General features: G+C 36.5%; 1 protein-coding gene across 1 annotated transcript in view; it reads right to left on the reverse strand.

Annotated features, from left to right (window-relative positions):
• Positions 1 to 13,061, reverse strand: part of Bruce (BIR repeat containing ubiquitin-conjugating enzyme) — a 406,259-nt gene that overhangs the window by 205,155 nt on the left and 188,043 nt on the right. Inside the window, exons 26-27 of the mRNA XM_089091938.1 lie at positions 7,763 to 7,951; positions 3,916 to 4,437 (exon numbers count right to left, since the gene is read on the reverse strand). Of these exons, the coding sequence (XP_088948064.1) occupies positions 3,916 to 4,437; positions 7,763 to 7,951 (711 nt within the window). The remainder of the gene's footprint in view (positions 1 to 3,915; positions 4,438 to 7,762; positions 7,952 to 13,061) is intronic.

Here is a 13,061-nt window from a genome sequence, read left to right on the forward strand (position 1 = left end):
TTCCTTTCTTTATATATACAATAAGCAAATTTTTTTGTTGTTTGGATAACTTTGATGTCTCCTCCAAATATTGATTCCTGCAACACGTTCTTTTGTTTGTATATTGATTTTTTGCTCAAATAGAATGGTTCCGAGGATTGGCAGGGTGTGGTTTTTGGATAAATAGCAACCGGATGGTCTGTTTGCTCTATATCCAAAGCAAACGAAAAAAAGGAGATTTTCTTGAAAATTTGTATTTTTCAAAATATAATATGATCAAAAGTTATCACATTTTTAATCATTACTCATGTACAATGAGTGCTACAAAAAAAAAAAAAAAAAAAACCCTGATATAATGCAGATCATATCTAAATTGTCTATAGAAAGATAATTTCTTCAGGAGGGAGAGACTGGGCCCACCTCCCTGGTCAGTTCTGCATACATGGGCGTAGGGGAATCTTGTGTAGAGGGGGGCAGCCGCTTCTGTGATGGAGGGGGGAGGGGTCTTACTAATACTTCCCGAAGTCCTTTGAATATAGGTCTTTAGAAACTAGTCATTCTATATTCCGCTAAAACTCGGCCTTTAACATTTTCCATGTTCTACTTTTCCTGCAACAGTATAATATAAGAGACCCCCTATCCAACTTCCAATTTCCAGAAACCATAAACACCACAAAAGCGATTTGACACAAATCACATTATGGTTAGATAACAGCTTCTTCTAAGAATTCAATTCAAAAGTTTACAGTTGGGCAAAATTAAATATCAAAATATCAAAAGGGCGGAGAAATAAGGCGGAAAACGAAAAGCAGATATTTACATTAACTAAACAACGATAACAACATGTATGTGTAGCGAAAATTAAAAGAACAAAGCAAAAATAAGTTAAAATTAAACAAGAAAACTTAAAACAAGAATACAGTTCATCTGAATGAACAGATCTTTATTATGCATACATAGGCGTAGGGAAGGGGGGCAGCGTAGGGTAGCTGCCCCCCCCCTAGAACTTCAAATTTACGCTAGACATTAACGAGAACTTTTCGTATGTTGGAATGTTTTGTTGGACGTTACCTGGTAGATGGTTAAAAAAGCTGGAAACAAACAGAAATTTCCAAATATCGTTTGTGATATCAACATTTACGTTTCGATCTTCAATATTGATTTTTGGTCCGATATATAGATAGGAGACTGGCCCACGATCGTCAGATTGTGACTTGTTTAATTCTCTATGAGTTGATTCAAGCGATAAGAAGTTGCTGAGCATGCCAAAGCAAAAGTAACTCATTCAATACCATCCTTGAAAAAGACAATTAGAAATACTCCGCCATTTTTCCACCTGGATGCCTCTCTATCCAAGTGGTCAAGAGTGCCAAACCTGGGCCACCCCGGCACTGGTTCGGCCATCTCTGGCTTATGTTTAGCCACTGGACAAAAGAAAAAGAAAGTATTTATGAAAGTATTATGAAAGTATCATAAAGTATTTTTATGAAAGTATTGAGCAATACTCTGTTTAAGACAAAAAGATAAATAAAAATAAAAGAAAAATAAGAAATATAATTTACAATAGAACTGCCAATAAAATATAAAAAGTCTAGATTTTAGCAGTCAGCGAAATAAAATCGTATTTAATATAATCAAGCGACTCAATTAACAAAATGTCAATTTAATTTAGTTAAAGTAATCATAAATACGAAGACTTTTGAACTTGAATATCAGTAAGAGATGTTAGTGTTGTGGACCCAATGGCTGCCAAAGCTGCAACATATTGTTCAGTTCGTAATATTCAGGTTGAGCGGCGTGTCAAAAAGCGGCGTTAAAGGTCGGTTAGGTCAATCCAACTTTCAAGGGTGAATTTACAACCTTAATTAGCTCCTGGAAACAGGCTTTCGTCTTTCCCTTCAGCCCCTTACTTAGTTACTTACTTTGAGGACTCCTGTTCTTGACCAAAACCAAAACGCATGATATATAAATTATTCCATACATGAGGGGGATTGCCCCCTCCTCAAATCCCCAACTCTTTACGCTAAATTCCTATAGTGTTGTATAGTGTAACGTTGTGTTTTAGCAGCCGTTTTTACACAACTGAGACGATAGAGCCAGGAAGTTGAAGAAACAAAACAATAAAAAGTAAAACAATAAAAACCCAATATTTCCATTTAAAGGTTGACAAAAACATCCATGGCCCGGTTATAAGCTTAGGATTTTTTCAAAAATTCGTCAGTTTTAGTAATTTCCATCATTTCCCCTAAGCATTTAAAGTAGAAAAACTACAAACACTTGTTTGTATTTGAATAATTTGGCCCTATTTTAGTTAGTCCGAGGTCAACAGACATAACTCTTTTACTCTCTACTTTATTTATTCATCAATTGCCCTTATTTTATAGGACGTGGTAGACACAATTTCTATTAGCCCTACAGCCAAACTTCAATCGCCGCTCCAAAGACAAAATATTCCGTAAATGAGGCGAGGGGGGGCTGCCCCCTCCTAGGTTTGATATTTTGTCTCAGTTTTTGTTTAGGCGCGACTGCTCAATCCCAAAGGACGTTGAATTGGAGTTAGAAGTATTTTTAAAGCATCATTAGACTTCAGCGTAAAGAAGGGGATTAAGGAGGGGCAAGTCCCCTCTCCATACAGATTAATTTCTGTTCGTTTTAAGTTTTAACTTAATGTCACTCTTCACTTTCATTTGAGAAAATTTGTTTTTATATATTTAATATCTTTTCGTTTATCATAGCATGTCCAGGGTTACCCTAAATGCGCAGAGGGCTACCACTCGTCAAACCCAATTGACTTACTTGACTCATGTTCCATCCGTCCTTGAAGGTCGTTTTGGGGCCTCTTCTTTAACCAGTTCATTGATATGTCTCCTGTAGGTGCTTCTGTTGTCGGCCAGGCGGCAGAGTTGTGGCAGGTTGTAGGGTGAGAAGTTTCCTTTCCATCTCTTCGGAGGGCGACCTCTGGGGTGAGAGCCATGTACTCGTCCAGCGAAGGTTATCTTCGGGAGACGAGTGCTACCCATGCGTTGGGTACATCCAAGCCATTTGAGTTGTTGTAATTTTATTTTGTCCAGTATTGTAAATATGAGTTTCAGCTTGGAGTTGGAGATTCTGTCGTGGTAGGTGATACCAGCGACGCGTCGTAGGGATTTGGTTTCAAAGGCAGCTAGGCGGCATTGATCGTCTGTTTTAAGCGTCCAGGAATCACAGGCATAGATGACGATCGGAATAATGGGGGAGTAGAAGAGTCTCGTTTTGAGAGTTGTTGTTAAGTTCTTATTCCTCCAGATAGGCATCAGAGCTTTAAAACTGAAGTTCGCAAGTGTCACCCAATTATTTAAATTAAGATAAAGCATTTACACAGCAATGCTTCAAGAAAATGAGTTCATTTATTGTATTTGCTCTTTCAAATAAAGCATAATTATCCAACTTAAACTATCATTTTCTAAATGTGAGGGGAGCTTTCACTCGTTCAGGTGTCTTACTGCAAAATCCATCCATATTCATAAATATATATATTTATGAAACTTTCAGCAATTTTTTAATATGAAAATTTCAACAGTTTTTTATACCGGTCCTAAAAACATTTATTCAAAGATTTCATTTAGCCTATACATATTTGTAAACAAATAGATCTTATATAGCCAATAAACACAAACACAAAATTTCAAATCCCACATTTTGGTTTTAATAAGAAATTTCTTATCACTGACTTATTGTTCATGTAGAAAATTCTGGCAAACTTTTTTTTTTTTTTTTTTTTTACCTATTCCTCCCAGAAAAACTTGTATATCCCCCCACCTCTAAAAAATTGGGAACACTTGTAGGAGTCCCTTCGCCTATACATATTACAAATAAATATATTTTATTCTATAGCCCTAGAATTACAGACACAAAATTTGGACTACCTGATTCTGATTTAAAAAATAAATTACTTACCACTGATCCATTGCTCACGTAGACACTTTCACCTTGGAATACTCGCGGTGTAGCAACAGCTACCACTCCATCAAGGACTCTTTGACCAACAATGGGGTCCAAACCTACGAAATCTATTTCTGAAAGCTTGTTCACAAGCGCAATTTGTGCGTCAACTGGACCTTTTCTACCACGAATGACTTGAGTCTCTCCACAAAGCCTTATGAGTATCTCCAGCATATTCCTTTGGAAATCCAGAATTAATCCCTCTACTGAAGATAGGTGGCACCAGATTTTCAAACTGTTAATGAGACGTGTTAGAAAGGTAACTGCAGTGGTGCCACACAGCTGATACTGGCCCATGTTACCCATACTATTTTCTTTAATTTTTTCGCCTGATATGAACCCATATAAAATGGAAAACAGAGTCTTACGGATGGTTGGCGTAGCCATAATTAGTCTAGCGGCTATTACATGAGTGCCAAGAACAAGACGGGACGACGCTATTCGTTGTCTACACAGGGTAATTAAAGCTCTGAACACCTAAAAAAAGTGACGAAATAAATTTAATTATATATATATATATATATATATATAAATATATACATACATATATATATATATATATATATATATATATATATATATATATATATATATATATATATATATATATATATATATATATATATATATATATATATATATATATATATATATATATATATATATATATATATATATATATACATATATATATACATACATATATATATATATATATATATATATATATATATATATATATATATATATATATATATATATATCTGTTTATGATAATTCATTTGAATTTTGGGTAGAGGGTATACTTTCTATTATCTCAGTTTTATTATGCTTTATTGACCTCATCTGTGAATGCAGCAAATGTAATTAAACGGTATATGCATGTGTTTTATTTAGCAACTGTCTTTCCTAACAGGAAATTATATCGTCTAAAGGAAATGCACATCAATAGGCCCTCCCATTCTTGAGACATTATGAAACATGCTTTTTATCCAATTCCAGTCTTCTTTTTTTCTTAAGCATTGGGGACCAAAAGTCATACCTTAGCACAAAACGCAGAGTACATAACAATATTCGTTGGTTTTTATAACCCTTCCGAGTTTTGCCATAAAGATGAGGAGGGCTACTGCCCCACAAGTCCCACTTTATACTTGGACAACACTGCTCCGAGAAACAAGAGCTCATTTAGTGTATCTGCTTTTTGAAATAAAGTATAGACTTCCAGGACAAACAATCGTTTCAAAAAAAAAAAAAAAAAAAACGAACATATATATATATATATATACGAGGCGTGTTTTTAAATTAAGGTCCGTTTGAACATAACTACACAACGAAAGATTACTTCAAAAAAATAAATTAATTTTCAGAAAGTACCTGCTTTACTCTATTTAAGGGCATAGTTGCCAAGTTTGTTCCAACACTTATCATGCCTCTCAACTAATTTTAAAATAGCCTCTTCATAAAAACTTGCCGCCTGCTCTGATAACCAAGGATTCACTGACGTTTTTACGTCTTCTTTATCATTGTAACGGTTGCCACTGAGGTGTTGCTTCAAGTGGAGAAACGGATGGTAATCACTCGGGCAGAGCTTTCTGAGGGCTTGGCAGTATGCTTCTGTATTGATAGAGGTTCCTCGATGCATAAAGTCGACCAACAAAACACCATACCTATTCCGAAACGCCTGCGCCATGATTTTGCACTGGCAGAGTCTGTTTGACCTTCAATTGGCAGGGGAGTGTGCGTGTTTCCATTCATTGTTCTTTTGCCTCGATTTGGGCACGACATTTGAAACTCATGTTTTGTCTCCAGTTAAGCCGGTTGTCACCTCAGTGGCAACCACTACCATGATGACAACAACGTAGACATGACAGTGAACTCTTTGTTATTGGAGCCAGCGGCAAGTTTTTATGAAGAGTTTATTTTAAAATTAGTTGAGAGGCATGATAAGTGTTTGAAAAAACTATAAACATCTATATTCATACGTACAACTATATACATATATATATGTATATACTACTACTACTAAGTCACTGCAGCACCAATCCGCCTGAGGCAAACACAACTATGCTCGCTCCTTCTTTATCCCAATCTGTTAAACCAGCCATCCTCTTTAAACCCTTCAAGAAGTTTCAACTTCCTTAAATCCTTCTTTACGACCTCCTCTCACCCTATCCGAGTAGGACCTGCTTTTGATTTGGCTCTAGATGGTAAATGTCCATCTTTGTTAATCTGCTATTCTTCATAGGGGGAACCATATCAACCTTTGTCTCATTATAGCCCAAGACAGCGGGATAGAACCACACTTTTCATACAGGTTACTGTTTGAAATACGGTCAGTTAGACGGGCCCCCAAAACAATCCGTAGACAATCCCTCTGGAAAACTCCAATAAACCCTCCTATGTCTTACGGATCACCAACGTTCCAGAACCATACTTGACCACTGTCTTCACCGTAGCATCCAATATTCTAACCATGGTTAGTATACTTATCTTCCTATTCTTTCAAACTTTTTCTAACTTTGAAAAAAAAAAACCTGGAAATCGGCTATTCTACTTTTAGCATCTTCACTGAACCCACCGTCTTTACTAATAATACTACCTACGTAGGCAAGTGCAGCTCTCCACTTGATTGGTATTCTCGTTACCAAACAGCACCTTCCTTATTCCCAGTCTAAGCGACTTAGTCTTCTTAACATTAATTTTCAAACCTATATATGCATATATAAATATATCGTCAAATCATCCCATTAATGACCCTTCCATTAGACTATGTTTCACCAATACTTGTATCCCCTATCACATTTTTGTTGATATATTTCACTTTTCTCAGTTCTTTTACAACATACTTAGTTATCACGCTATTTATTTATACGGTATTTGTATTATAACTTTGTCTCAATGATTGCGAAAATTAACTTTCAAATTAAAATATTTGAAGGAAACCATGAAATGCTGTCATTTTTGCAGATGCAGATGCATATTAGTTCAAACCTTGTTGAAGAGGGAGGAACGGAGATTTCTTCCTAGGAGGAGTGATCCGAACACAAGAAGGACTTTTAAGCCACCGCGTCTCAAGTTTTTCTCAAGGTCTTTAATGTGATCAATCTGGAGGAGGGGAGAAATCCTTCTATCGTATTTTCCCATATGTTCAGCTATGTCTACGAACATATTAATATATATTTTTTAGAGGGTAGTAGGGAGAGATAGGCAATTGTGATTTTTTTTAAAGTTGTCTTTCTTTAAGTGTAATATCAAGTACAGGGAGGTCGAGCCACGCATTTTTGTTTCTTTTTCTCTCCTCCGTTTTTCCCTTTTCTTTCTTCTTCTTCTTCTTGCTTTGGTAGTCTGATACATGCATAGTTATTAGTTGTTTTTTTGTAAGTGTTTAGCCGGATCAAGTTCGTGTCTGTCGGTTCAGGTATTTGTTTGTTTTCTGTAAACCTTCACTTATTTAGCGAAAAATACTTAAATCATTCCATAGTTAAAATATACGCAAAAAATGACATCGAATGCAAAAATTGGATACTAGAGTACTGCATTAATTGCAGGTAACACTCAATAAGAACAAAGGTTCGAGATAAATGTGAATATCGCATGAAAAGTCTTCAGATATCCCCTCTTCCGGAAAAATCCAAAATATACATAAAAACATATACGAGGTTGCCAGATGCACTTCCTTTTTCTTCTCCATTTTAAGTACATACTCAAATATGGAAATATTTTGATCCACCTATTCCCCTAAAGGTCTGAATGTTGATCGATTCATATTAAGAAGACTATTATTTTTTTTTAAGTCACTTACCAGGCACCACTCTTTCAAATCCATCGGACCAGATGACTGAAGAGCCTCCATCAAACATTCAATACTTTCAGCAGTGAGGGCAATGGCATCAGATATCAGGTGACCCTCGTCTCCTGGCTTTGTTCCGGTTTCAGATAAATCGTTCAACGAAACCCATAGACCCAATGCCCTTTCAATATCTACCGTGCCCTAAAAGAAAGAAAACGTATTTACAAAGCATATCAAAATATAAAACTATACAAATGCTACTACAACTACAACAAAAAACTCATCGCAGCAACAAAACGCCTGAGGCCAACACAGCTACGCATGCTCCTCCTCCATCCTAATCTATTCAACGCTTCCCTCTTTAAACCCTTCTAGTCCCTTAAATCTGTTTTTTACGACATCATCCTACCCCAACTGCGGACGACCTGCTTTCTGTTTAGCCCAAGACGGTTGGCCAAAAAGGACAATCTTCGGCAATCAGTCAACCTTCATCCGCAGAACGTGCGCTAGCCATCTCAATCTTCCTCTTATTATTAATTAAAAAAAAACTTTTTCCACAAAAAGGTTTTTCAAAGAAAAGTAAAGAATTCCATTGAACAAAAATGAGCAAAAATTAAATCAAATAATCTACCAAGCGTGAAACTACCGCAAAGCAACATCCATAAATAAATGAAACCAAAAACGAACAGAAATTACAATAAATGACCGAGCCAAACTTAAAATGAGCAGAAATTAACATAAGTTGGGCTCAAAACCCCTATGCCTTCCCAAGGCCAGAACATAATTTGGACTTTACTGAAAAAAATATAAATGTTTTTACTTTTATAACTTTAATAAATCAAATAATATTAACATTTTGATTACTAAATATCAGTAAATGTATATTAAACTGACAATGCATATTCATTTGCAATTATGTTCTGGCCTTGGGCAGGCATAGGGATTTTGAGCCCAGCTTATGTTAATTTCTGTTCGTTTTGAGTTTGACTCGGTTAATTATTGTAATTTCTGTTCGTTTTGGGTTTCATTTATTTATCGATGCTGATTTGGGGTAGTTTCACGCTTGGTAGATTTTTTGATTTTATTTTTGCTCATTTTTTGTTTAATGGAGTTCTTTACTTTTCTTTGAAAAACTTATGTTGTGGAGAAAGCTTTTTTAATTAATTTTTGTTCGTTTTATATTGACATAGTCTTTTCAGAGAAAAAGAAAATAATACTTTAAATATTTTCGGTTTTTTAAGAATTTACAGTTTGGGATTCAATTTGTATGCTGGAGAAAAGTTTTCAGCAATTTTTAACAAAATACACCCTCTTAAAAATCTGGACACAAAAAGTACCGTTTAATTTAGTTTCATACCTCCTCTAGTTGACCTGAAATGGAAAACTTGATACCATTCGCAAAAAAAACTGTTTACTTTCTTTGATAGCTTGGATATACTTACGCTATTTTGATTTGGTTAAATTTTAAGAGCAGAAGCAGCCCCGAAAGTCTGAACATAAAACCCTCAGTCATTCGTGGGATACTGCTGAGATGCCTTATTGGGAATTAGCATTATCAGAGTGCATTTTGAATTAATTTTATGGCAACATTTAGTTTTTAAATATAAATTCAATTGGGAAGGTGGGTGTGGGAGTGGGATTAGTTTTCCTCCGATCACTTTCGACTATTAAAAAGGGCATCAGCCTTTTCTATTTTCAATCGAATGAGCCCTTTTCGAAGTTCCTACTCCTTCGATAAAAATGCCCTGGTCTAAACAAAAAAAAAAAAAAAAAAAAAAAAAAAAAAAACATTATATCCACATCGATCTTTACTTTAAAAATGTCAAGCCTTCCAATCACTTTCGACTATTAAAAAGGGAACTAGGCCTTTCGATTTCCAACCGAATGAGCCCTTTTTGAGTTTCTACGACAACACTTCCTATAAACACCTTATATAACCCAAGGCATAAATTACAGCCCTTAGGGCTGTGAGGGTGGTTGTCATCCTCTAAGACCTAATTTCCAGAACTTTCAACTAAACAAAATGGCTATCTCAAAATTTTGATTGGATGTGTCTGGTAAAATGTGAGCGTGAGAGGGGCGTTAGTCTTTCTCCAATCACTTTAAACTATTAAAAAAGGCACTAGCCCTTTCAATTTCCAATCAAATGAGCCTTTTTGAAGTTTCTAAGACAACGCTTTCAATAAAAACCTTATATGCCCCCATGGATAACTTACAACCCTCGCCCTGAGGGCCGGGAGGGGGGGGGGTTGTCCTCCTCAAAAACCTATTTCCCAGAACTTTCTACTACGTAGAACAAAATGGCTATCTGAAACTTTTGATTGGATGTGTTTGGGGGAATGGTGCGCGCGAGAGGGATGTGTTTTTGGGTTTCAAATTTTGATTAGATGTGTTTGGGACAATGGTGGGTGTGAGAGGGGGGTTAGTTGCCCTTCAATCACTTTCAAATATTAAAAAGGGCACTAGCCCTATCAATTACCAATTGAATGAGCCCCTTTTGAAGTTTTTACGACAACTCTTGCCCTGGCCTTGGCCCTGGGGACTCTGGGGGGTTTGTCATCCTTAAATACATAATTTCCAGAACTTTCAACTACGTTGAACATAATGGCTATCTCTAAACTTTCATTGTATGTGTTTGGGGAAATGGTGGGCGTGAGAGGGGGGTTAATTACTCTCAACTCACTTTCGACTATTAAAAAGGGCAATTTCAATTTCCAATCAAGCGAGCCCCTTTTGAAACTTTTGCAACAACTTTCTACATAAACCTTATATGCCCGCAGGGCATATCTTACAACCCTTGCACTGAGGGCTCTGATGGGATTTTCATCCCATCAAATTGAACAAAATGGATATCTCAAAATTTTGATTGGGTGTGTTTGGGGAAATGGTGGGCGTGGAAGGGGTGTTAGTTGCCTTTCAATCACTTTCGACTATAAAAAGGGCACTAGCCCTTTCAATTTTCAATTGAAAGAACCCTTTTTGATGTTTTTACCACATCGCTTTCTATACAAACCTTACATGCTCCCAGAGCTTCACTTACATCCCTTTCCTTGAGGGTTGTAGGGGGGAAGGGTTGTCATCCTTAAAAACCTAGTTTCCAAAGCTTTCGAATACGTTTAATAAAATGGCTATCTAAAAATTTTGATTAGATGTGTTTGGGGTAAAAGTGGATGTCAGAGGGGGGTTAGTTGTCCTCAAATCACTTTTGACTATTAAAAGTGCACTAGCCCTTTGAATTTACAATCGCATGAGCCCTTTTTCTAGTTTCTACGACAAAGATTTCAATAAAAACTTTATATGCCCTCAGGGCATAACTTATAGCCCTTGCCTGAAGACTGTGGGGGGAGTGTCCTGCTCAAAGGTATAATTTCCTGAACTTCAACTGCGTGGAATAAAATGGCTATCTCAAAATTTTGATTGGATGTGTTTGGGGAAATGGTGGGCGGGCAAGGGGTGTTAGTTGGCTTCCAATTACTTTAGACTATTAAAAAGGGCACTAGCCATTTCAATTTCTAATGGAATGAGCCCTTTTTGAAGTTTCTACGACAACGCGTTCTATAAAGACCTTATATACCCCCAGGGCATAACTTACAACCCTAGTCCTGAAGGCTGTGGGGGAGTGTCCTCCTCAAAACAATAATTTCTATTTGGAAATCAACTATGCTGAACAAAAGGGCTATCTCAAAATTTTGAATGGATGTGTTTGGGGGAATGATGGGCGTGAAGGGAGGGGGCTAGTTGCCCTCCAATCACTTTCGACTATTAAAAAGGGCACTAGCCCCTTGAATTTCGAATCGAATGAGCCTTTTTTAAAGTTTCTACGACAACGTCTTCTATAGAAACCTTGTATTCCCCCAGGGCATAACTTACAACCCTTGCCCTGAAGGCTGTAGGGGAGTGTCCTCCTCAAAAATATAATTTCTATGTTGACATCAACTACGCTGAACAAAATGGCTATCTCAAAATTTTTATTGGAAGTGTTTCGGTAACTGGTGGACGTGGAAGGGGTGTTAGTTGCCTTCCAATCACTTTCGACTATTAAAAAGGGCACAAGCCACTCCAATTTCCAATTGAATGAGCTCTTTTCGAAGTTTCTACGACAACTTCTTCGATACGAAGTGCCCTACTCTAAAAGAAAAAAATAATAATAAATAATACATTGTGCCAACATCGTTCTTATATGCCCTCAGGGCATAACTTAAAACCCTTGCCTCGAAGGTTGTGGGGGAGTGTCCTCCTCAAAAACATATTTCCTATCTGGATATCATCTACGCTGAACAAAATGGCTATCTCAAAATTTTGATTGGACGTGTTTGGGGGAATGATGGGCGTGGGGGGGGGGGCTATTTGCCCTCCAATCACTTTCGACTATTAAAAAGGGTACTAGTTCTTTGAATTTCCAATCGAATGAGCCTTTTTTGAATTTTCTACGACAACGCCTTCTATAAAAAACCTTATATGCCCCCAGGGCATAACTTAAATCCCTGGCCCCGAGGTTTGTGAGAGAGTGTCCTCCTCAAAAACATATTTTCTATCTGGAAATCAACTACGCTGAACAAATTAGCTATCTCAAAATGTTGATTGGATGTGTTTGGGGGGAATGAAGGGCGTGGGGGGGGGGGCTAGTTGCCCTCCAATCACTATCGACTATTAAAAAGGGCACTAACCACTCCAATTTCCAATCGAATTAGCCCTTTTTCGAAGTTTCTACGACAGCTCCTTCGATACAAAGTGCCGGGTATGCAGAAAGAAGAAAAATAAATAATACATTGTGCCCCCATCGTTCTTTAGTTAGGCAGCGCTATCGCGCTGCCTATGATTTCTGTTCGTTTTGGGTTTCGTTTATTTATTGATGCTGTTTTGCGGTAGTTTCACGCTTCTTAGATTATTTGATTTTATTTTTGATCATTTTTTGTTTAATGGAGTTCTTTACTTTTTTTTGAAAAACTTATTTTGTGGAAAAAGTTTTTTTAATTAATTTATGTTCGTTTTATATTGACATATTATTTTAAAAGAAAAAGAAAATAATACTTTAAATCTTTTCGTTTTTTTTAAGAATTATAGTTTGGCCTGCTATTTGTATGCTGGAGAAAAATTTTCAGCAGTTTTTAACAACATACACCCTTTTAAAAATCAGTACACAAATAGTACTATTTAATTTCGTTTCATACCTACTCTAGTTGACCTGAAATGGAAAACTTGATACCATTTGCAAAAAAATCTGCTTACTTTCTTTGATAGCTTGGATACAATTACGCTATTTTGACTTGGTTAAATCTTAAGAACAGAAGTAGCCCCGAAAGTTTGAACA

Source organism: Artemia sp. Qi Xiang Cuo, chromosome 7 (genome assembly GCF_049724085.1).
Source record: "Artemia sp. Qi Xiang Cuo chromosome 7, ASM4972408v1, whole genome shotgun sequence".
In the NCBI taxonomy this organism is placed as follows: Eukaryota; Metazoa; Arthropoda; class Branchiopoda; order Anostraca; family Artemiidae; genus Artemia; species Artemia sp. Qi Xiang Cuo.